The sequence below is a fragment of the Pelecanus crispus genome, chromosome 3 (assembly GCF_030463565.1).
Source record: "Pelecanus crispus isolate bPelCri1 chromosome 3, bPelCri1.pri, whole genome shotgun sequence".
NCBI lineage: Eukaryota > Metazoa > Chordata > Aves > Pelecaniformes > Pelecanidae > Pelecanus > Pelecanus crispus.
In genome coordinates, this window is record NC_134645.1 from 81730208 (window position 1) to 81755395 (window position 25188).

Below are 25188 nucleotides of genomic sequence, written 5' to 3' on the forward strand. Positions count from 1 at the left end.
CCCGATCCCGCGGGGCACCGGCTGCCCGGCCCGGCCCGGCCCGGCTCGGCTCGGCTCCCCCGGCCATGCTGTCGCGGGGGGCGGCGAGCGGGCGGGCGCTGCGCGGGGCGGCGCAGGCGGGCGGGCCGCCGCCGGTGCGTGGCCTCCGCGCCTCTCCGCGGGCGCGGTCCGCCATGCCCTCATGGGTCATAGACCGGTACGGCCGCAACGACGTGCTGCGCTTCACCAGGGACATGGTGTTCCCCACCATACACTTCCCGAACGAGGTCATCATTAAGGTTCACGCTGCGAGCCTGAACCCCATCGACCTTAGCATGAGAAGTAAGTGCCGGGCCCGAGCGGCCGGGGCCAGGCTGGCGTGGTGGCAGGGGGTGTGCTTGGATTGCGGCTTCCACACGTCCCCCGGCGTCCAAAATCGTAGAGACATTGTCACCGGCCTGCCCCGCTAGGCACCTGTCTCGGCAGCGCCGAGGGTTGCCTCAAAGCACGCGTTGCCCTGAGCCCTGCGGGAAACCGCCTCTTCAAAACTTATTTTTTTCAAGTACCTTCAGGAAGAACGGTACAAAAAGCCATTGCCCTTCTGAAGACAATAGTGTGTGCGTGTTGTGGGGGTAAGCTTTTAATCTGAGTGACTAATTGCCATCTTCTGCAGGCTTGAAGCTCGCAAGTCTGCTTCCTTTTGCTAGTAGCATAGCCATGGTGGGGTTTATTTCCCGGCCTTCTCCCCCGTCCCCGCCATCTGGGTGGTGGTACTCTCTTGACCAAGGGCCTAGCCCTTCCAAGGAGCAGCATTTCCCCTGAGAGGTGCTGGATTCTCCCATCTCTTTGAGGTGAATGGGGCTGAAGGTCAAAGTTACCGCAAAGTCGGCACGTGCGATCTAATCCAAACCGTGTTGTTGTCATGCCCTTTCTTCCTGAATTGGCATCTGGGTGCCTGCTGTCATCTTGCTTAGGAAATCTATATCTTTCATTGACCAGTTCTTTGACCCATTTAATCAGATTTTTTCCTCGGTTTCAAGGTTCAAAACACAAGAAGGAAGTTGTGGTAGTAGAAGACCTTATACTTCATGTTGAGAAGTGATCTTGCATATCAAATCAGATTCAGTAGCACATGCAGAGATATCTGCCGGAAGCCTGCCGACAGAGCTGTAATTTGTGTTATGGGTCTCTAATAAATGAATTTTTAAAAAATCTTTGTGTATAGTTGTGGGTTTGATTATGGGACATTTGCTATCCAGGGATTCCTGTTGAATGACCCACTTGAACTGTGGGCTGCAACTAGTATTTGGAGCCACTGTAAAAGTACTTGGAAGAAACTACGTTTTCATCCTGCTTTTGAGGTGCCTGCTTTTTTGTCTGTTTCTTTTCTTTTCAATATTAAACCACTTTCTAGCGTAATAGGGCACCCAGGCAGACTTGTGCAAACGATTGAAAGGGCATACATGCCCGAATGCAGACCTTTTTTAGGCTGAGCAGAGTTATTAGATGGGTAATTCTGAGAGTTCAGAGCATTTAGCTATTGCTTAGTGAATAGAAGTTCAAGTTACTCATCTTGGGAGATGAGCCTTAATATATTTTACAGTGATGTTCATGTTGCTTTTTACAGTACTTTATTTGAAAAGACAAATGGAATCATAGAATCGTTTAGGTTGGAAAAGACCTTTAAGATCATCCAGTCCAACCATTAACCTAACATTACCAAGTCCACACTAAACCAGTCAAGGGTAGACTAGACTAAACCATGTCCCAAAGTGCCACTTCTACCCATTTTTTGAACGCTTCCAGGGATGGTGACTCCACCACCTCTCTGGGCAGCCCGTTCCAAGGCTTGACCACTCTTTCCGTGAAGAAATTTTTCCTAATATCCAATGTAAACCTCCCCTGACGCAACTTGAAGCCATTACCTCTCATCCTATCACTTGTTACTTGGTAGAAGAGACCAACACCCACCTCACTACAACCTCCTTTCAGGTAGTTGTAGAGAGCGATAAGGTCTCCCCTCAGCCTCCTCTTCTCCAGGCTAAACAACCGCAGTTCCCTCAGCTGCTCCTCATAAGACCTGTGCTCCAGACGCTTCAAAAAAAAGCTAGGAGTTCTTTTGGATTTGTAGCTACGTGATGCTGTTGGAAAATGGAGCATTTCCAGTGGACTTAGAATTTCTGACAGTGTTATCACATACTAAATATTTTTATAATGGAGAGCCATTTCATGGACAAATAAGCCAGAATGAGATTTGCTCTTTATTTGTAAAGTCTGAAAAAGTATAAACTATTGCAGATTTTTTGCATGCTTAATTCATAACAGAAATGTGGCACATTAGGTACAGACAATGCTTTCTAATTGGAATTGTCCAGTTAATAAATGAAAACTCACTACGGTATGTCATGGTTAATTTCATGTTTTGCAGGTGGTTATGGTGCAACCGCATTAAATATGAAGCGGGATCCCCTGAAACTCAAAAGCGAGGACACTGAATTTCCACTAACCCTTGGTCGAGATGTCTCTGGTGTTGTTATGGAATGTGGACTGAGTGTGTCCTATTTCAAACCTGGAGATGAGGTGATACCATCAATCTCTTTTTTTCCTAAAATGTATAGTTAAAATATACTATGAGATGTGCACCTTTCATTTTTCTCTTAAGAAAATTTTTTTTTAATGTTGTTACACTCTGAATGAGGACTGTCTGGCAGTAAATTCCTAGAATGCTTTCTTCCCTACCTTTTCTCTCTGAAAAACATGGTCTTTCCCAGACTTGCTTCTGCAAGTTAATTTCCCTTCTGTTTTTTAATTTTGGTCCATTTTAGTGATAGCAATAGAGGAATTTATTTATTTATAAGTGCACATTCAAGATGCTGCTTCATTTTTGACTGAAGATAGAATTCTAACAGGAAGGGGTTAGTTGGGGTTTTTTTTGCCTTGAGTAACTTAGGGTTGGAACTTTGGCATAACCCAAGCACCACTTCATGAGTCCCCACATAAATACTAATATTGTTTGCTTTCACCTTCACCAGCTGCTTTCACATTTCACCAGTTTTAGTATAGCAAATTCAGATTCCTTCCTGCCCCATCCCCTCCAATCTGGGCTTTCTTGGCATGGAAGCAGTTTGGAGTTTTTGAAAAATTAAGTCTTATACACAGTATGGTACAATTTATTTACATAGCTCTACAGTCCTTCACTTAGTCAGTCTTGTGATTTTTTTTGTGTAAAGAGTAAGCTAAAACTGGTTTCTGATAAGCAATAGTGAAGACATTCTGCAAATTGGAAAAAAGATTTCTGTAATGAAGAGAACTTTTCTGTGTAGGTACAATCATGTGCAAAGTCACAAAAATTGATAGTTGTTTTCTGTTTGGTTTTAGGTGTGGGCAGCAATTCCTCCGTGGAAACAGGGCACTCTGTCAGAGTTTGTGGTAGCTAGTGGAAACGAGGTAAACCTTCAGAAATGTGGCTAATGGACAAAACCCCAAAATTGTAAAGACTGGGGTGGTGTTTTTCTTCAGTGTCTAAGCAACTGTCTGTTTCTTGGTGCTTGGATTGATTTAGACTCCAGCTAGTTATGAAGATAGTTGAAAATGTGGAATACACAATCTGGAATTCAGTAAAGCTTGTTTAAATATTTCAGTGTCACATAGGATCTGCTGTGTGACTTAGATACGATTGATTTTATTTCAGGTGTCTTTTAAGCCAAAGTGCCTCAGTCACACGGAAGCTGCCTCCTTACCATATGTAGGTCTCACAGCGTGGTCTGCAGTTAACCAAGTTGGAGGACTGAACCAAAGTAATTGTAGTGGGAAAAGGTAAGTAAATAGTTCTGATGCTAAAACTTAAGTGTTTTGTTTTTATACTGATCAGCTGCTTCTAAGACATGTCCAACAGTGATGAAGACTGTTATACCATGACATTCATAAAGACCAGATGGCCGGAAGATGCTAGGTTCAATCTACACAACTGTTGAGAGAGAGACTTCTTTAGAGGGAGACTCATAGGAGGACCCTGAATGAAGTGTACCTAGTTGCTTCCTGCTTGCTTCCTCTATATAGTGACTATATAGAGGTAGTCCAATGTACATCTAACGTATAGGACTATATAAAGAATTTAAGGATGGTATCTCTAGGAATTTATAGGGACTTTGCCTTTCTGTCTGCTAGGACAGCTGTCCAAATGTAATATCATCTCTCTGAGTTACTTTGGCAACTCACAAAAAGCCCTCTCAAGCACAGAGGTGTGGTTCACTCAGTTCCTGCATGCATGGGCTATTTGGAACAGACTGGTTTTCCAGCTTTTTAGAAAAAAAAAGCAGGTGACTGGGTCTTATTTGACCTGTACGCCAGAACTTTGGTGAGGTCAGGAATGCAGAACAGAAGAGGAAAATGTGCAAGTCATGCTGCTGAATCAAGTAGAAAAATTGGCTTTGTTTATCAGCCTGTTAATCTGAGAATGGCAGATGGAGGACAGAAGAGGAAAAATGCATTGAAAGATTGGAGCAGATACCGTTTTTCTCATGATAATTGAAATTTGCAGTTATTTTGGCTTTTGGATGTTTCTGTAAATAGATAGCAAAATGCTCAGAATGGAAACAAGGGCAAAAGTAAAAATACTGGAATTGAAAAATAATCATTAAAATTACTATGCTGCACCAAAAATTTAGGTCATAAAGTAATTATTGGGCAGTAGGAGTCTAGATGCCTGACCTCCTCTTATCTTGGGTGTTACTTTTGTAATGCAACACATTGCAAAGGACGCTAGATTTATTGAAATTCTTCACCCGCATCTTTAGAAGATAATTGAGCGAGTGGTTGTTCATATGTCATGGTAAATTTCATCATGAAAATATCAAGTAATTGTTTGTTGTAAAGATAATCAATGTTTTGAGGAAATTAAATTGCAAAATCTAAAGCAATTTCAAAGAGACTTAATTGAAATTAACTTCCAGCTAGTGATAAAAATCTAGATACGTTGCCTTCCTTTTTATTTTTCAGTATCTAGACTTTTTAAATTATCTTAACTTTCACATGTAAACAGAATTAACCTAAAGATACGTTGATAGGCTAGCCTTGTTTAAAGTATCTTTCCAATCTTCAGGTAAGTGTTTAGACTGTTAAAAGTGAGATTCATTTGTATCATGTCTTTACATTTAACATTTACTTTCCTGTTCCCAGTAAATATTCAAATACTCTGTCAGCAAAAACCATTTTAATGTACTTAAAAAATTACGATGTTTCCCATCTAGAAGTTTTGAATTGTAAAAACAGCAGAGAATGACTTACGTGATGGTAGCTTTTTTCCCCTGAAAAATTTATTGTAGGAAAATTCATAAAATGCATTGAAGGGGCTGTGCAAAAGTATATTCCATGAAGTTTACATCACTCTCTCAAGGCAATAATTTCAAAAGAAAAGAATTTACATAATGTTTCTTAATTTATTGAAATAATTTAATATGTTTGGTAGGAAATTACCTACATATGTGATTTTATGTTGGTCTTTTTGTCTCCTGTAGGTGTATGTAAGTAGCTATGTACAGGGGTGTATATACACACAAGAGTGTGTCTTATTTTGAAAGAGCAGCTGTATTCCTTGATGAAAGCTACTTCACTGATACTTTATTGCAGTGTTAAGACATCTTAGAAACAGCAAGATTTTTCTATTGGTGTGTATTGTTTTCTTTGCTGCTTTAATGTGGAAGGGTGGGCTAACCGGAAACACTCGCTAACAGTCCAACATCTGACTGTGTGTTGATCTGACAGGAGTATCTGCTGCATCTGCACATGCTTTCACAAATTTTGTTTTTACAGGTTACCTGAAGTGTGCTTACATTGTTCGTGAGCTCCAGTCGTTTCTCCATAATTTTTATCCTATACCACTGTAATTTATGTCAATATTCTTGCACAAGCTAAAAGTGAATGTTCTTGTTACCCAGAATGTTCAGGATGACTCTGTTGTTTTGAAGTTCTCTGTGGATAATACCTGGAGAGCTTCTCATATGTGCCAGTGTCGTGTTTTGAGTAGAAGGGGGATATGCTCGTTCAACAATAGCTGTTAAATATCCTGCTAGCTGTATTCACAAAAAGCACGGTAGAAACAAACGTGGTAATTTGAGAAGTTCTTGAAAACATTTACGTTAATATTAAGTAAAGGTCTTTTATATAAATACAGAGTCAATATTTTATGTGTTTAAGTATACTGGGGAGAGATGCTGGATTCCATTACTGTAAGCTATTAAACATACACTCCTGGTTTACAATGAACATTTGAATGATATAATACCCCAAGAAAATATATTTTTTTAACCCTATGTTATTTCATCATTTTATCTGTTAAGAAGTACAAAGTGAGTGTAGGCTGTAAAACTTCTTGATAGGGTAAATGCTTCTTGATATAGGAATAAATGTCTTAGGGATATTCTGTTGGTATAATCAAATGGAATTTAATTTTTTATAGAGATATATGAAAATTGATATATTTATTTAATAAATGTAATATTTTTTATTTGGCATGTAGCTGAGTCACTGAAAATTGTTAGTTTTTTATAATCTGGAGAAAGCGTTAGTCCTTGACTAACACACTTGTACGCACCCACTCCCCACCCCCTGTATCTTTGGCGGGGGGGGGCAGGAATGACACACAGCTGAAACAGGTCCTGGCTTTCTGATGCTAGTTTCTGACCACACTGTAGTTCCAAGCAGGGCACAGGGAGAAGGGCTAAACTCTCAAATCCCATGGTATGCTCCTCTGGAGAGATCTGACTCTCTGATCATCTGAAGTGCTAGAGCCTCATACGGGGCTTGGTGAATGCTGGCTTGAATTACGTGCCTTTGTCAGAAGGGAGCAAAGCCTGGGGTATGACCATTTGTTTTGTTCTTTTGAGAGAATTGGTTCTCTTGGATCTCTGTTCAGGTCAAATAATTTGTTAGTTTGTTCCCTCATGCACGTGCTTATATGTTAGTTTACTCCTGAGCTCACCTTTGCAGTGAAACAGGTAGTTTCTCTGATATGTTTTCTCCTGGCTGTGTTTTCCTGGGGCAATGCCACCAAAACTGTGCCTGCTTTGGCACTTTCTACCATCTGTGGTCCTTCAGTACCGTCCTAACAGGTCCTGCACCTTCAAACGCTTCCCCACTTTTGTGCTGTGCCAAACAAACACTGTCCTCAGTGCTGTAAAAATGCTGATCTCTTGAGCTGTGGCACATGGATCTCCTGTGCAGACATAGTTTGTCTCTGAAGCAAAGAGCTTTCTTAAAATCACAATGTATGGAGAGAGTTTTAATAATTAGAAGGTTTGGGAGAAAATAGCCCACATAACATAGGAGCAAACCAAATCTGGAAAGTATTTCTGCCTGAAGAATCTCAAGGGCTTTTATTGAAGGGGAAAATAAAAGAAAGTCCTAGCCAAACAGCTCCCCAAAACTGAAAATGTTACCTAAATCCTTGAGCAAAACGTACGTTTTAAAATGACAGCTTTCTCCAAAATGTGTAGTGGAAGAAAGGCCCTTTAGGCAAGCAGTAAAATTGGAAAAGGCAGTTTGACAAGGTTTTTTTTAAAGGATTTAATTGTGACTGTCCTTTGTGAGTATAAAGATGGGCTTAACCCAGTATCTTGAGTGTAGCATCCCTGAGCCTTTTCAAGTATAATAAAATCTAAATATGAACGTTGCTTCAGGCATCTGTTGTTAGAAGCATGGTTCTGAGGATAAGTACTTTTTGGCAGATTTAAAATCTGTGGGCATTGTGGTTTCAAATTCATAATCTGAATTTTGCAGCTTGGATCAGTGAAATAGGGAACAGAATCTGATCAGTTACAAGAGAGGAAGCATTTTAAAATGGATTCTGTGACCAAAGCCAAGTCTCTTAGGTTACTTCAAAGAATTTTTGTAAACTGAGACTCCAGATTGTATAGTACAATTTCACACTGTAAAAAGCAATTTCCTTCAACATCCAGCACAGTGAGATTTAAAACAGGACCATCACCAGCTTCTGAAGATGCTGAATTTTTTCTGGCAAACAGAAGTTCTGAGAAACATGATGTTCCCCTGTCCTATGCCAAGACTTCATCTTGCATCTTCCTTTTGTCCTAGAATTAGCAAATGGGTCCAAAGTCCAAGCACTGTTTGTAGCTTCAGCAGCAAGGATTTCTTACTAATTCCCTTTCTGAAGTTCAGTTATTTAATAAAATATTGGGATGAAATTTTTGAGCAGTGACTAGGCTGCTAGCAGTAAGGTTCTCACACCACTAAACTTGCATTCATTTTTATGAAATTTTGGGTACTAGTTCAGTTAAAATGAACTCTTATTTGCTAATAATTTGGCAATATACTCTTTCATTTTCTTGCTTGTGTGCCAATTTCCACAACCTGGCATTTACAGGGTCTTGTTGAGATGTACTGAACTAGAAAAACTCTACTGCCTTTTTTCTAAAGAAAAAGGCACATGTCTTAATTTAATAGAACTTAAACTTGTTTATGGTGAGGCTACTTCATTGTATTTTTGTCTTTCTTTTAGATAAATATTATGCAATATGGGAAAATTATGTTCCATATATTCTGAAGTTCCCAGTCTTCCTAAATAATGTGATACTAAACCACTTTTTCTCTTAGATAACACCAATTTATGTAAAATGTTGGTGAATCAGATTTTTTTCTTTAGGAGATATGACAGGGGAGTCTGGGAGACAGAAAGACTCTTAACTGATTTTGTCCCAAACTGAGCAATTGTGTTTGGGAAACTGAGGACAGGGACAGGACTTTTGCGTGATAAATGTTACTGCCTGATGGCTCCACTGCCTGGTTTTAGTGGACAGCACATATCAGGGAGTCTCTTTGGCTGTGCTGAGATAATGCTCTTGGCACAGGAAACATGATCAGCAATGTTAAGTCACATTACTGGCTATCTGAGGAGTTAACCGCTGAGTAACACTGAATGACAAGTACAATCTTTTGCTTAAAATAATTTGGTGTCAGAGATGTAAGAAGCATTAGACTATGTAGTTACTATAGAGTTTATTTAAAGAACTATTTAATATATTTTAATTTTCTCTTACAGAGTATTAATATTAGGAGCTTCAGGAGGAGTTGGTACATTTGCTGTACAGGTAATACAAATCAGCATGCCCAGGATGTATCTTCAAACTATTCAATATGAAAAAAAAAAAATAATGGAAAGGAATTGAGGGAAGGAATAGTGAAATAGCAAGCTACTGATCAATCTGTCTGATCAATATTTCCAAAAGCAAAACATTTTCAGATTTATTGCTTTCTATTTGTTACATTGTGTTGGTTTAAAGTAGGAAGCAGGGACTTTCAAAGAAAGGAGTTGTGAGCGTAGGTAGTGAAAGGTCGCATTTCACAGTTTGGGTGCAGGAAACCTCTAATTGGTGTAACTTGAAATATGTAGCCTGTTTTCATTATCTTTCAGTCAGCTCTGCTCCATAAATATGAGAAGAACTTGGCGTATGAGTGGAAAAACTGATGGAGAATGTATCATCTAGCGTAACTCTTGTAGGTGGTCAAATGATATGAGAGGCACCAGGCTTTTATGTGCAGTGTATGTAAAGCACAGTGGCTTAGACTAGCTTTCCCTCACCGTCTTTGCCCTGCTGCCCTGTCTTCATTCCAGTAGCTCTAAACTTTGGAGAGTCAACATGCTTTTTTATTGATCCATTAATTGTGGAACATCCTCTTTTCATTCTCTCATGTATTTGGAGATTTTGATTCTAATCGGTGTCATCTCATGCTGAAACATCTTTCTCTTGAGAATATACAAAAAATATAGAAGTTGGGTGATTGCATCACTGCATTCCATGTCACTAGACCATAAACATAGTGGTTTATAAAGAGGCTTACAGGAGAATTTTTAGTGATACGCTATTTGCCTGATCCATGATAAAGCAGGTGGCTAAATTAGATCAGTACGAAAGGCTGACCAGCCACTGACTAGTTGTGATTTCTACCTGATTAATCCTGAGTAAACTACATTAATTAATCCAGAATATATGTAAAAAAGATTACTGTGAATGAAAAATGAGATTACAAAAGAGATAAATTTAACTCACAAAATTCCTTCACTTTGCTATAGCTTTTGGAGTAGATAACCTGACATCCTCCCTGTGGTAAATCAGAGATGACTTCCTTCTTTTTCTCATTATTAATATTTAAGCTATTTACAGTGAGATAGATATATGAAATACTTAATGAGCAGGTAGGAATATAAAATATTTTTATTTTAAATACTTAAAAATATTTAATGGTTGATGTAGTGACAATTTCATAGATTGGTAACTTGGACAATACCTCTTGGTACACATTTAGCTGACAGATTCAGATGGCAAACTGAGTATTTTATTTGAAGCCTTGTTTATCCTGAGACCTGATATCTGTAGATGGCTTCTTCCTTCCTCCTTCCTCCACACCAACTCCTCCCTCCCCAAAACCTCCTTAAATGTTTATAAATTCTAACCATTGTTAGTCTGTGGGATGTGTGACATGTTATCCTGTGTTGGAACACAGTCTGCCCACTCCCTATTAAAGGTGCTCATTTATTATATAAATATAAGACGATTTTGGCTTTTTAAGTTGTTCTCAATGTTTCACTAAATTTTAAACTTTGGACTTTTTTTTTTATACTTGTTTTTAGCTAGTGAAGGCCTGGGGTGCTCACGTGACAGCAGTTTGTTCTCATGATGCCAGCACACTGATGAAAAAGCTTGGAGCGGATGATGTGATTGATTACAAATCTGGAAATCTGGAAGAGCAACTTAAAACATTACCCTTGTACGTGTTTGTGTTGCTTAATACTGAGATGAAGGAGTTGGCAGTCAGGCCGCCTGCTTTTTGATTGCTTGACTCCAGTCTATCAGAACTCCCTCTTTTTTTTGTTTTTTCCCTATTTCTAAAGCGTTACTTTGTAAAGCAAATTCATCCCAACCCTTTTTGAATGCAATTCGCCAAGTGAGTATCCCAAGCGCAGATTTCATTGTAAGATTAAGCCAGTTAATTGGGCTCGTGGAGGCAAGCTCACTTTCACATGCTTCTCTTCAATGACTGTGATTTGAACAGTTTTGTCAGCTTCCATCCAAGAATCTTGGAGCATTTACAAAGCATGAATAAATTAAAATAGGTCTCAGAAATCCTGTGTGAGGTTAGTAAATAGTAAAATTGATCTTCTAGGGGGAAGAACTATGTCATGAAGCAGTTAAGTGACTTGCCTAAAGGTCTTTAGCCACTGTGCAACTTAACTGGGAGTAAATTTCTCTTCTGTAACATTGGGTACGGCTGCCTCTGATAAACAGTCGCACTTATCTTGTCACAGCAGTTATGTTTAAATTAGCTTGGGGGTTTTCTTTAGAACTGAAGTCTTTTTTGCTTTTGTAATCTTTCCATCTGTTGAAACTTAGTCTACTGTGACTTGTATTTGAATATGGTATTTACACTGCTCTTTTTAGCTAGATTGAGTTAACCTTCTGGGAGGGGAAATAGAAGCTGTTCAATCTATGAAAGAATCTTACTGGTAACTGTGCTGAGAAGGCATATGCCCTTTACCTATGGTGTGGTTGTCAGCTGGCCTGAGGTCAACTGTGAGGGTACTGGTACTGTCTGTGTGGGGAGGATGTGCAGCAACTAAGTTAGCAGTTTGCAAGCAGTGCTAAATTTGCCTTTGTGCAATTCAACATCCTAAATGCTAAACACCCATTCTAGCAAGTGACCCTTTTTAACAGCTCTAGTGACCCTTTTTAGCAGCTGTCCACAGCACTGTCTTAGGGTGCAGTTTTATGATTTAGCTAAGCTGATCAGTCAGGTATACTGAGGGGGATGGTCCTACCTGCCTCCCCTTTACACTTGTAGTGACTCTTCAGACTCCATGGTGAGCTAGTTTTCCCTGGAGCATTAGTTTTCATGATCTTAATTTCTCTTGCTGGCAGCTAACTGCTAGGTTGACTGAACTGTAACATGAAATCACATCCTTGGAAGACAGGCAGGAAAACTGTCTTTCCAGGGATAAGAGCTTTTCTATTTAATTTGCATAAAGTATTTTCCCTCTTACTTGTAGGTTATTTAGATTCAACGTATGTGTGTATACATATCTGTTGCAATCTGGAGATTGCTGGAAATTTACAGATGACAATGAGAATGAGCTGTGCATCTAACAGAATAGGTGCATAGGTCCCTGTTGCCCTATTCAACCTTTACAGACTCACATGCTGGGATAACGAGAAGGAACACTGAAACTGTGGCTTGTTGCCAGAGGTTGCACATAACCAAGGTTTTAGGGAAGGTTTTAGACCCTTTCCGTTGTAAGGTTCTACGTCAAATAGGTAGATTCAAAGAAAAGAACTGTCAGTAAAGGTAAAATGGTCCCAAAACAAATAGGGAGGTCAAAAAAGACTTCCAGAAGTGAAGCTGAGAATTGGGTCACAGAAAAGGAGGTAAGGGTTAGTAGAATAATTTGTTTATGTAACTTTGGCCACTGGATCCAACTTTCACATGAGTACAGCATGTACAGGAGATGTTCCTAGTCAGGGTGTGAGTCCAGACTAGTTTTTACATGCATGTAGCATATTGTTCAATGCTAGGACCAGACCTCAAGACTGTTCCAGTAGTCTCAGTGGGAGGGCTGAAGAGACAGAGCTCTAGAAGGCTTTAAGCAAATAGAGAATGTAGTTGTGCATCTAAGAGTCTGGAGTTTGTTACCTAAATAGCCTGTGTCTGCTGTGCAGTGAATGGGCAATAACCTGTAAATTTAACTCCCATTGTACAATAAAGCTGGGATTTAGCTGAAGTCTTTGGACTTTCTTGCTACTGTCTTGCAGGAAGTTATTTTAATGCATTGCAGTGATCTGTAAAAATGTGAACTACAGCCAGTTTCTGATATGAATTAGCTTAATTATGATGAAATTATTTTCCCCATATCATGATTTTAAACCTGTTCTTTACATGTCTGCAGATTTGACTTCATCCTAGATAATGTTGGTGGATCCACTGAGAAGTGGGCTCTCAATCTCCTGAAGAAATGGTCAGGAGCAACATACGTTACCTTAGTGACACCTTTCTTGATCAATATGGACAAACTTGGAGTGGCTGATGGCATGTTACAAACAGGAGTCACTGTTGGTTCCAAAACTGTAAAGGTATTTGAGAAAATCCTATATACTTTTATATTACATAGTACTCTAGTGTCTTCCTTTGTGGCTTCTAGTCCTGTGGCTCATCTGTCTTATTTTTCTCATATATCATGGAGTATAACTCAGATGCATTTTTATTCTTTCCTTCTTTCGTGCACTGAAAAAGAATGTGTTGGGGTGGTGCTGATTGGTGTATGTGGTAGTTTGGGGTGCTTTGAAGTTTTGACATCCTTATTGTGCTTTTCATTGTGGCCTTTTCCATATGGCCCCCTAGTGAGTTCTGCTGACAGCTAGTGTTTCATAGTAAACAGAGCAAATCCCTGCATCATTGAAGTGAGGGTAATTTTGCTACTTGCTTTAGGCTGGTCAGGCTTTCTCTCAAAACATTGTTCCATGACTGATTCTCTTCATCCTATTCCAGCACCAGAGAGTAATAGAAGTGGTTGAGGGTGGCTAGAAAGTCTTTCATCTCTTTCATGTTCATGTGTCTGTATGGTGATACTGATTTTTCTAGTTTTCGTAAATGGATCTTAAAACATTCAGCCAGTGGCCAGATCAGTGAGGCTTTTTAGAACTTTTCTCTTTCTTCTCTCAACATGTGTACTTGCTCTCCAAATGAATGCTTTTCGAGCAGTTGCCATGGTATTCCTGTGATGGCATGGTTGAATGAGATTCTAAGTCCTGCACCGGTACTTTCAAAGGAAAGCTCAAAAACAAAATGAAAAGGCTGGGAAGAAATAATGTAGTATTATTTCTCAGTGTGCATATTTCCATGGAGGAGCATTGTATGCCATGTACTAAAAATCATCTGGCCCTCTTATTCCTACTATGACTTACTCAGAGGTGCTCTTGACTTGTGCTTGTGAGATCTTCCCAAAATGCTTTTCATGTGAGCTGCCATCTGTCATTGGACGGTGATGACTTTGGAAAATTTAATCACTGACACTGAGGTAGAAGGTTCTAAATGTCACATTGCTGAGTTTATTTCACCCCCTTTGTGAGTGTGTATAAACATATAGTATCATTTCTCTGTTACGAAACAAATAATGCTGTTTCTAGCTGCAGAGACAAGGTGGTTGTTTTTCTCAACTAGCTGACTTGTGCAATTGGACACAAAATTCACCCTGATCCTATTGTGGTAATACAACATCCCTGTCTGTACATTTAATCCACATGCTTAGGTGACATTTTTTTCAGACACTAGCATATAATTTCCATGTCTTTTCCCTAAGTTACTTTTCTAGTGTTTCTGTCATTAATTTTAGTTCTCATTTCAGTTTCCTCTCTTGATTTTTTAATATATTTGTGATCTTTCTTGCAGCATCTCTTTAAAGGAGTCCATTATCGATGGGCATTTTTTATGCCAAGTGGCCCAAGTTTGGATGAAATAGCAGAACTAGTTGATTCTGGAAAGGTATGTCAGTAACGGTTATTTGGCTCTTTGTGCTGAAAGAGGTGCTGCTTTGACTCAAAAATGGTGTAGTCTACAACTAGGGAATAAAATATTAAGAGAGTCACAGTGAAGAAGACTCGTTAAGAATTGATTTGCTCCAGTTTCTAACTTCTGCCTTTTGCATGGAATTTAGAAGTTCGTAATCCTTGGGACTCTAATACTTTCTCCCTCTCCACCCTACCTGTTTTTAAAAACAGAAAGCTTACTAAGTTATGAGGAAAGAATGTCCAGCAATTGTTTATTTTTGCCAGTGGGAATCATTTAGCATGAACTCTGGTGTTGAAAAGGGTATGTTTGAAGAGGCCTCATTTGGTTCATTTGGTCAGAATGAACATGACTGTGTGTATCTACATATGCAAAATTGCCTAGCCTGGGGGATCAGGAGTCCTGCCCGTAACGTGCACGGAACTAGAATATTCAGGTTATTGCAGGTCATAGACGATCTGCATTGGCAGAGTGGTGACAAGAATCTTGTGTTTCATTAGTTCAGTGCTTCAGAGTATAATGTTTGTGCTAATTCAGCACAGTGACTTGGAATATTGTAGGCATTCATAAGCTTTTGGGGAATCTCTTAGTGGACTTGTGGGAAAGGCATGAAGTGGCAGATAGATTACTGCTTTATCTGATCTTTTCAGGTTTATGAGCTTGTTACAAAATGTGAGAGTGAGCAGTTGATTGCCTGTTTATTGGACTGTGTGGTGCTGTAGGTCCTGGCAGTGTCCTCTTTTGGATAACTTCATGTTGCCAGAATTCCCAGAGTAGAGAATACGGACAACTGCTGTTAATCTTTCTACATGGTACCTAAGCAGAAGAGGAAGCAGAGTCTGCTGTGACTGCTAGCAATTCTTCTATGTGAACTGTCAGGCCATCTTGTGCTCAAAATTTGCGCATATTAGGAAAGTTCAGATCTCTCAGAGTTTGAGCGTTGATCTCCTTTTTTGCTGTGCATTATGTTCCAGAGTTTGGAGAATAGTAAATAAATTGCTGTCTTACTTAAGGCCTGATTGCTTCTGCTTGCCACCTCAGTGCTGCTGATCAAATAAAAATCTTCCTGAATTCAGCCACTCCTATTCCTGTCGTGACCAGTGTGCTGCTGACACAGCCAGTGGAAAGTCTCTGTTTCCTAAAAAGTTACCTGCTCATAAACAGAGGCTGCAGCAGCAAATGAGCTCTGGTGAAGTGTGTTCCTGGCTACAGCTTTACGCCACTCTGCTTTGCGTTATGCCCAGTGCTGTAGGCATTATCCCACAGTCAAGAAAGAAACCTGAGAAGATGCTCCTCACTGTGTGATTGCATCCAATCACACTGCTAAATTATAATTGACTAAGAAACAGAACTGCCCTTGTCTTTGTTCTTACCATTTGTCCTGATTCTTAGCCAGTCACAACTTGTTTTGTTCTGCTCCTACCTTGTATGCAAAACAAATGCAGAATTTGCCCATGAAAGCCTCTTGGGAAACACCTGTTTATGCAATAGAGGTAGGGCTTAATCAGTGTTCTCTGCCTAATAATCTGGACAGGTGAATTACAATGCCATTTAAAATGTACGTCATACGTATATGAATGTCCTGATGTACTTTTTGTTGTAAGATGATCATGAGGACAAAGATGTTTGCTTGGTCTTTTGTTCTCTGTGGAAAACCAGGTCATAATGTCAGACTGTTTATCTGCATAGTCATTATTCTAGCTGCATTTTACTCTATTTTGTAAAATGTTGTAAACACCCATACTATCATCAGTATTTTGTAAGACCCAGATGTGTTCCATTTAGACAGATGTTACTAAGACTACGGCCCTTATTGTCTAGACACAAGAGTTCTCTTAAATGGACAGATCATCCATTCAGAAGAGTAGGTATTTGGAAAAAAGGCAGGAGAATTACTGGAGGAAGTGTACCATAATTTCCTGTAACTGAGTGAAAAGAAATGTTCATGTTTGAATAGGAGAGAATAAATGAGAATTAAAAAAAAAACCATACACACAAAGCACTAAAAGTGTAGCAAGAAAACTTGGGAAGCGAGCAAAGTGAGCTCATGTAGTTGAACTTCTTAGTTTTGAGTGAATACAGTTTTGAGTAATGCAGATTTAGTTATTTTGAAATTACAGTGAATCGTCTTTTCTGTTACAGACATCTTAATTTTGAGATTGTATGAAGTGTGAATAGGAGAGCAATTGGAGAGCTCCTGAAAATGAGAGGCTTTTTTCAGGAAAGTATAAATCATGAGGGGGGATTTAAATGAAGGAAATTAGAAGGAGCTGATGGCTTAAAGAGATGATGTTACAGTAAGTGAAGCTTTGAAGAACATACCCCTGAAGCAGTTACAGATCATATTGATTTGTCAGTGTTTTTCCTGTTAATCCTATTGCACCAACACAGATTTTTAGTTCTGATGAGTTCATCATCTTCTTTTGCAAAAGCAAAAGGGTTCTCAGTCCTCCAGTGGATGAAGAATGAGCAAAAAGGGCATTTTGTTTAAAGATACTTGGCTTTCACACGGATGATCTTCGCAGTAAGGAATAGATACTTGCAGAATGTCAGTGATGAAGAGGAGTTCTTCTAACAGCCTTTTTTAATGGGGAGGAGGAGGAGAGGATTTGATGAGCTGGTAGTGCAAGGAAGGAGAATAATTTTCCTTTTGTAATTTACATCCACATCAGCTCCGTTCTGGGGACTGTAAAACCACTTCCAGTTTATGAGCTGTTTTCTCTGCCTTGCAGCTGGACATCTTGCAAAGAGAGTATTATGAGACTGAGGGGCTGGGAGGCTGCTTGTAACAATAGTGGGCATGGAGAAAATCAAGTATTTCCTTGTCAAATTTTAGAGATACTGGCTACTTTCTAAACTGCTGGGAAGTACCTGTTGTGGGTTGAACTCCGCCAGCTAATTGCGAGCCAGTAAGGATTGGCTTAACATGGGCTCCACCAAATCAGCTGATGAAGCTCATGTCAGAAGCTGGGTGTCTCTTCACATGGCAGAATGTTCCTGGTGAATTAGAAGGTTCTCATCTAAAGACAACTGAAATCAACAGAGCCTTTAGTTCAGGACTCAGATTTGCTGGCGCACTGTTCACTGAAGCATCATCACTGGTCTCTGCTGCCAGCATTGTCACTGAAAGGCTTGTTAGGAATTAGTCTGATGTATTTGTGGTCAGTGTTGTGGATTTAATATTGACCATCTTGGGCTTTGCTGCTTGCTTAACTTTTTCCTCCTTTCTAAAGATGTGCCATTTAGTCCTTGGTGCAAATATACCAAACTCATATAACTACATAAGTTTGTAGAAAGGCTCTTAATTGAGCACTTAACTTTGCTTTTTATAAAGCCTGATAGAGGAAGGCAGGCTCAAAAGACTCCTTAGTGTCGTAAGGGGGAGCACTAAGCATGTTGTATGTTCCTGCTGGACCATGATAGGATGTGGGTTAACATGCAGCCCTACAGAAATTTGACATTTTCATTTTAATTCAGTGCCATTTAAATGCAGCGTAGGGGTGTGTGTGTGCAGTGGCTTAATGCTCTTTCCTTCAGAGCAGAGTTGCATCAGATGGGCTGATGGGTGAAAGTTGATTTTGCAGAAAGAAGGCTAAAGGACAAGTAGAGTCTCCAGTCGTGAAATTAATAGATCGTTCTACTGTGTTGTTTGCTTTCTAGATAAATATTACAGTGCAGGCACACATAAGAAAAACAATTGCATGCCTATATTAATGTAATTTGTATGGAGTATTGATTATACATTTCGCTGAAGACTAGATGCTTTCAGCTTAGCACTTGCTGTTGTGGTTTGGTGGACAGGATGCTGGTTCTTTGGTCTGGCTGCTGTCTTCCTGTGCAATGCTGTACAAATCGCATAACCTCTTGGTATCGTAATTTCTCTACCTACTAATGAGGGCTAATGCCCTTTATCCACCTTTGGTGATTTGCGATGAGATACCCTGTTAAAATGTGGAATTCAATTGTTTTCTATTGCTAGTCTTGGCTATTCAGGAAGTAAGTAACACAAATGGATATGGTCATGCACTTTGATATTACTTGGGTTTTGAATTGCTTGGATGGTGATGATTTAAGATGGCTTACATTCCTCCTAGCATAGAGCTTCTTGACTCTGTATCCTAACCCGTGTGTATAGATTTGCTTCCAATTCATCTTGTTACAGTTCTGCAAGTAGCTTTTTCCCTGGCCTTTGTTGTACAGTTGTTGCAGATTTCTCTCATCCATATGAATACCAAACAGCTAATGTAACATATTGAGTCCTTGAACGTTCTCCAAATCTGGCATCTCTAGATGTGGCCTTCTCTGCAGTAATTCCAGTCTTTATCTTTAAGGCTGTGCTAAGGTATCTTAAGGTACCTGAGGTGACTTGCTCTTGGGTGGTGCCTGCTTTACTCTCCCTATCTGAAAAAGGACACTAAAGTAGCAATTCTGTACTTAAATGTCTAAATAGACTACAGATCAGTCCTCCATACTCTCTTTAGTCACTCATACTTGTTCCAACAACCATCCTTCTCCATGCTAAATTGCAAAGCTTGCACATTTTCTTTCTTTTTTTTAAATTTTCTGTTTTCTTGTTGCAGTACTTTTGCTTGCCAGGTTTGTTGGCTGGAGCCCAGAGATGTTGATCAAGGAGACGTTGCCAAAAGCTCTGTTCAGTCCTTTCTCTTCCAAAAGGAACCTCTATCTGCTTTTTGTCATGGCTACCAAAGAAACCACTGTGACTTTTATTAAAACACATCTGCTCCTCTTCCTCCAGGACATGGTAGCTTGCTTATGCTCTTTATGAAGTGCTGTGTGATCACATCATAAAATGTCTGTGAAGACTAATGGAAATTGCATACTGTGGAGAGATAGGGTTTGAATATGTAAGTTCACATAAACCATGATGAGGTCTGGAAAAATTTTGTCGTATAGCAGGTATTTAATCAAATGTTTTGCCTCAGCCTGATGTCATTGCATAACCTGTAGGAAGTCAGTCCTAGCGTTCTGAGCTCTAGTTCCCTACTGTAGGAGGGAATTACGTCCAGCACAGCGGTGAAATGTGGGGTCAGCAAGACAGCTCTTGTCTGTTGTGAGTTTAGTTTTCTGAGACCTAGGGAGATGCAGGTCATGCAGGACTATTCCTCTAATATGTATAAAATACATAATGTGCTTTCATGTATAAGCATATGTATATTCATATGTATATATATAACTGTACTGAAGTTTGTTCTGTCTTAATTATATGGTAGCATTGCCCCAGATTGATTTCATTACCAGCATAAATAGCAGGACAACTACCATCAACATGACTGCTAGGGGATTCCAGAAGAGAGAGTTGCTCTTTCCTGTATTTAGTAGTTTTTCAGCATGGTTCAGTAGGTAACTAAACTCAGGATCTTCCTCACTTCTCCTGATTTAAGCTCGGGCTAGGCTGGCACACACTACAATTCTGGGCTTGTTCCAGTTTCTTACTGCTCTTCATTGTGTTCTGTAGAAGCTGTTCTGCCAGGGCTAATTAATGAACTAGAGATTTTTTTAAGCCTTTTCTACACTCCGAACCATACCCTGATAGCCTGCTTAACTGGGATTTATCTTCTAGCATTTTAATAATTGTAGATGATACTCATGAGTTACTGTGGGCTACTGTTAGAGGCTTGGTGTGAAAGAATGTACCTTGGCTTGAAAAACAAATGAACAAACAAAACCTGGTCATGCAGTTGTTTGTAAGATGACTGTGGGAGTGGACCCCAGGACACATGCCTTCCATTCTCGTGTCTTAACCACTGCACCACCATTCTTCTCATGGGTGTATGAGACTGGATCGTTGGATCATTTTTACTTCTGTTAGGCATTTGGGACAGACATATCACATACCTGATGCCCTTTAATGTGCTCTTGGATGAAAATGCATATTCTCCGAAATACAAGTTAATCAAAACCAGTACTGTATAGTTGCAAAGCTACCCATACAACGTGATCAGAGCCAGCTGTTCCAGAAGATAAGAACTTTAATCTTTGTCTTCAGTGAGGGTTGATCCTAGAACCTAATGATGGCAAGCAATATGAAGCTCAGCATACATTGTTGCATGCCATTTTAAGGGGAAGGAAGGATGAAGAAAGGCGTGGGATTAAGACCCAAAGAATGTGGAACTTGAGTACAGCAGAGAAGGAGATGCTCAGCTAAAGGGAAGAAATTACAGAAACAGCAGTGTCCCAAGCCAGCATTTTTTCCATGAGATGACAATGAAATACTGAACGGATAAATAATTGTTTAGTTCTTTGTAATGATTTCTGTTCAAGTCTCTTGTTGACATTGAAGGGAGACTCACTGAAGGCCAAAGGAGAGCATCAAGCTCTGCATTTGTGCTCATATACCACATTTGGGCATGGTGGTAATTTCTGGAGGAAGACAGCCTTTATCTTCTAACTCAGCTAGTCAGAATGGCAAGCAGGTCTTTTCCATTACGGCAAGCCCTTAAGAGGATTTTGAGGTCTGGTGGAGCAGAACAACCAGACCAGAACAACTCTTGTTCTGTGCACGTGCACGTATCTTTTCCAAGGCGCGTACGCAAGCCATGAGCAGACTCACGGCTGCTCACCAAGGCGTAAGTATTAGCGTGTGTGCGCTGGGAGGCAGCAGCTGGGAGGGAGGCACTCTGCAAAGCAGGTCTGCCCTGCAGTTTTGACACGGCCATCCTTTACAAACCTGGGGGAGAGCCAATGGGCTGTCATTGCTCTGTGGAGTGGGGGGACTTTTTTTCTTTTCTGCTGTGAGCTAGGCTTGCTCTGAGGGCCTCTGAGATTTGGTTGTCTCTCTCCTGAGGATTTCAAGGCTGTAGCTCTCCCTCCAGTGGCAGGAAGCGGCTCCACACTCACTGGAGCCACTTGTTGCTAATACGAGGGTCAAAGCCATCTCTGTTCCCTTTGTGTTTTCTCACTTGTCCCCTCTTGATAAATTCAGACTGTGTCCTTGCTACCACAGAAAAGGGGACCTCCAAGGATGGCCTTGAATTTGCCATTAGCGGGAGTGTGTTCCTGCTGACCAGTCAACTCCTGCCAGCGCCTGTTCACTGCCTGCTGCGTTCAGAGCTGGATTGGCTGGGATACCGCTTCTGTGCTCTGTGTAGGCTAGCCTTAATCAGCATCAGCAATTACTCTTTTTATTTTTCCAAACACATGAGTTTGTTTCAAGAGACCTGAGATTCATTTCTATAGTACATCCTGCATCGGAGAGAATGAAGAGGAAGAAAATAACTTTCAGGCCCAATCTGTTTTCAGATGAACATTTCAATGCGGGTGTGTTAATCCTTTCTCTCCCAGACTTTAGTTTAATCCCTTTTCCCTGAACAAATAGGTGTCCTCTGGCAAGGAACTGATGTGTGGCTGTAAATAGGCAGTGTTTTTATTATCCAGTTAATCTCCATTTATTATCACACATTCAACAAACAGCAGACGCTCCCCTACTTGTTTGCCGGCTCACAGGAAGAAATTTTATCTTAGTCAGTGGATTATGGTAAAGGCTGAGTGAATCACTGTGCTGCAACACGGTCAGCCCTTTCAGGGTTATTCAAACAATAGGACTGACCAGCCAGCCAGATAAAATGTTTAATGCTCTAGATTGTCAGGATCATCAATTTAGTATTCATGTCTCTCTATAGCACTGCCCAAAGCCAGTGTTTAAATGGAGCTGGAGGTTACATCAATGTAGCAGATGGGCTTTGAGTGTGTGGTGGCTGCAATACACACGGTGTTTTGAACTGTGAGGCTGAATTCAGGGTTCCTCTGAATCCCTGTGTCACCACTTTTCAAATGCGATGCTTTGAACTTTACCTAATAGGCTGAGGATGTAACATACCTTGTTCTGGCAGGTTTGTAAGCTGCAACCTACAATATATGACTGCAGGTAGCAGAACATTGAAGTGCCTTGTTAATTTTTTTTTCTCAGTTGCTGCACGTGTCTGAAACTAACTTATGCCTTTCCCTGGAATCCCTTGTGCTTCACACCCCTTGTGCTGCTGCACTGCTTTCTTCCCTGAATAGGATTCCCCTCCTCCCAGCCTCTTGTCCTGCTAGGGTCATCTCTGTCCATGCTCCAGCAGGCTGTTTCTGTATTCTTTTTTTTTCTTGACTGAAGCACAGCTTTGTACATAACTGCCATTAACAATAAGTACTTGTACAAGTGCTGCACTTGTGCTTGGCTCAACAAGGTTACTGCATTGTTTTTTCCCAAGCTTCTGCTATGAAAGCAAGACTTGGTCTTCCTCAAAATAGTCACTACTGATCAGCAGCACGTTCCTCCTGCTGATAGTCACAGCAGCTGCAGTTACTCGGATGCTCAGTTTACCCAAAGCCATTATCTCATTCAGTGTTTGTGCTACCCTGGGTCCATATCCCTGAATCTGCTGATACCCAAGACAACATTTACATTCTGTGCTGGACGCTGACCAAACACGATTTTGTCTTGATCATTCAGGCCCCACATTTCTTTCCCAGTTGAGCCGCAGAAAGTGTTACATGGTATCTTTCCGGCTCTCTACTGTGTGTTACTACTCATTTTGCTAGAGGTTTGTTTACAGAGATCATCCTGGTAGAACAAAGGGAAGAAATTACCCAGCCTTGTACCCTGCAGCATGGCAAGTTTGAGGCACTTAGTGAATATGTTTATTTGCACAGTTGCTTTCATAGCGATTTGGCTGCTAATTCTGACTTTTTCTTTGGAGGAGGTTCACTCATTCCTACTTCTCTACCACGTAAAGTATCACAGTACTGCTAAGCTAGCTGCAGACTCATCTACTGTTAATGTTTTCCTCTGATAAGAAGATTAGGATCAGTTCATCAGTGCAAAAACATGCACTGAGACCAATCTCAGGGTAGGTAGGACCTCTGGGAGGATGTGGGAGAGGTACTTTTGTGCACAGATCTTATTTTGGCCTCTGGAAGGCTGACTCCGAACTTCATGATAGAAAAAGTCTCTTCCCTTGGACCAGCAGTTGCAAGTATTTTTCAGAAGCAGCTGGGATTTCTTCTGCCTCTGTCAGTACACTATGATGTCTAAAGAAAATGCTCATAGGGTTGTCGGGCTCCTTAGTTAATAATGAGGACAGCGATTAGGGTAGTTTCATTGCTAATAATGAAGGTGAGTCTAAAACAATCCAGAAGGCTACTGTACAAAACCAGTGCCAAAAGAGCAGTCGATGCAAGCTGGGCTTAATGATGTATGCCTACTGAAATACACAGTGGCTGAGTTTTCAAGTGTACCTAAATGATTCAGCAACAAATGGTCGTGGACTCTTTTTTGTACTTCATTTGTGGCCAAGTCTTTTAAGGGTACTGAGGCATGTACCGATGCAGATAGGCAATTGATTCATAGGTATCTTAATTTAAAACATCTGACCTTTTGAAAATTCTTGGGTTTAACAAGAAAACCAGCAGAGAAATATGAGGAAAAAAATGTTCTTCCTTTTCCTCAGTGTATCATTGTGGACAACAAAAAGTTAAACCACAGTGTCAGCCTTTAAAGGGACTTAGAAGTTAGAGCCTTGCATGGTGACTGTATTGTTAAGAGCCCCAGGTGAGGGCTCCAAACTGTGCCAGTAGAGAGGTCTCAAAGCTTGGGCAAAGAGCAGCAGAAAGCCTTCTCCTGCATGCAGAGGGGTCCCTGGAAAAGTTAAAAGCTAGTGACTGCATCATTTGACAACTTCTGCCCTAAATCCTGTAAAGAAACCTTCCCCCTTTCTTCATACAGTTTTGAAGTATGAAGGCGATACATTGTTTTATTCCTAATATAGTGACGCTTTTTCTTTACTCCGTAGATTCAACCAGTTATTGATGAAGTCTTCTCTTTTTCTGAAGTTCCAAAGGCCTTTCTGAAATTGGAAGGAGGACATGCACGTGGAAAAACGGTGATCAATGTAATTAGTAAAAAATAAAGTATCTCTAACCATTATTCTGCCCACAGTCAGTCCTTTACTGGTAAATTACACTTGAATGTGAATTGGTACATAGCAACTGTTTCTTCTTTAAAAGCTCACACAGGATGGCTAATTTTTTAAAAAAGCCTTGTTTTAGAAAAGCCTCTTTGATTCCTTCATACTCTGCTTGTTAATAACTGTTAATATGCAGACAAGAAATACTAATGTCCCTTAGGTGTTTCTACATGAAAACCATGTTAAGAATGTAGTTGTGACTTTTGCACAACACCCCTCACTCTTGGGATAAGAGGAACAGCTGGAAGCATTTTCAGTTGGTAGATCTTGGAGCTTTCATTTTCCAGCTGTTTTAGCTAAGTCCTGAAATGGTGAGACACACTTTTATGTAATTGTCCATATGAAACTTGTGCTGTCCTTTTTCCCTTGGCCCTTCCTAGTTCTGTTCACCTTTATTAATATATCTTATTACTCAATCTAGTTCATTCTGAGAACATGTAAACTATTCCTGTATTAAGTGGTCGCATCGCTGTCCCAAGACCAGTACTTTAATCTTGATACGGCAGATCTCTCATGGCTTAACTAATGTGTGTAGAAGCATGGAACAAAATCAATCTGTAACTGATAATTTTTCTAATTGCCTAACTCCTGGCACAGATTCAGCTGACTACGGTGTTCATGCAGGTAGGCTAGACATGATTTTGTCAGTAATCAGAAGACCCTGTTCCTCCCG

General features: G+C 40.3%; 1 protein-coding gene across 1 annotated transcript; it reads left to right on the forward strand.

Moving 5' to 3' along the window:
• Nucleotides 1–65: 65 nt before the first annotated feature.
• On the forward strand, nucleotides 66–24458 carry RTN4IP1 (reticulon 4 interacting protein 1). The gene is made up of 9 exons (XM_009492539.2): nucleotides 66–321; nucleotides 2408–2559; nucleotides 3358–3426; nucleotides 3671–3795; nucleotides 9035–9083; nucleotides 10625–10761; nucleotides 12932–13115; nucleotides 14431–14523; nucleotides 24342–24458. The coding sequence occupies exons 1-9, from the start codon at nucleotides 66–68 to the stop codon at nucleotides 24456–24458; spliced, it is 1182 nt and encodes a 393-aa protein (XP_009490814.2).
• The last annotated feature ends 730 nt before the right edge of the window (nucleotides 24459–25188 follow it).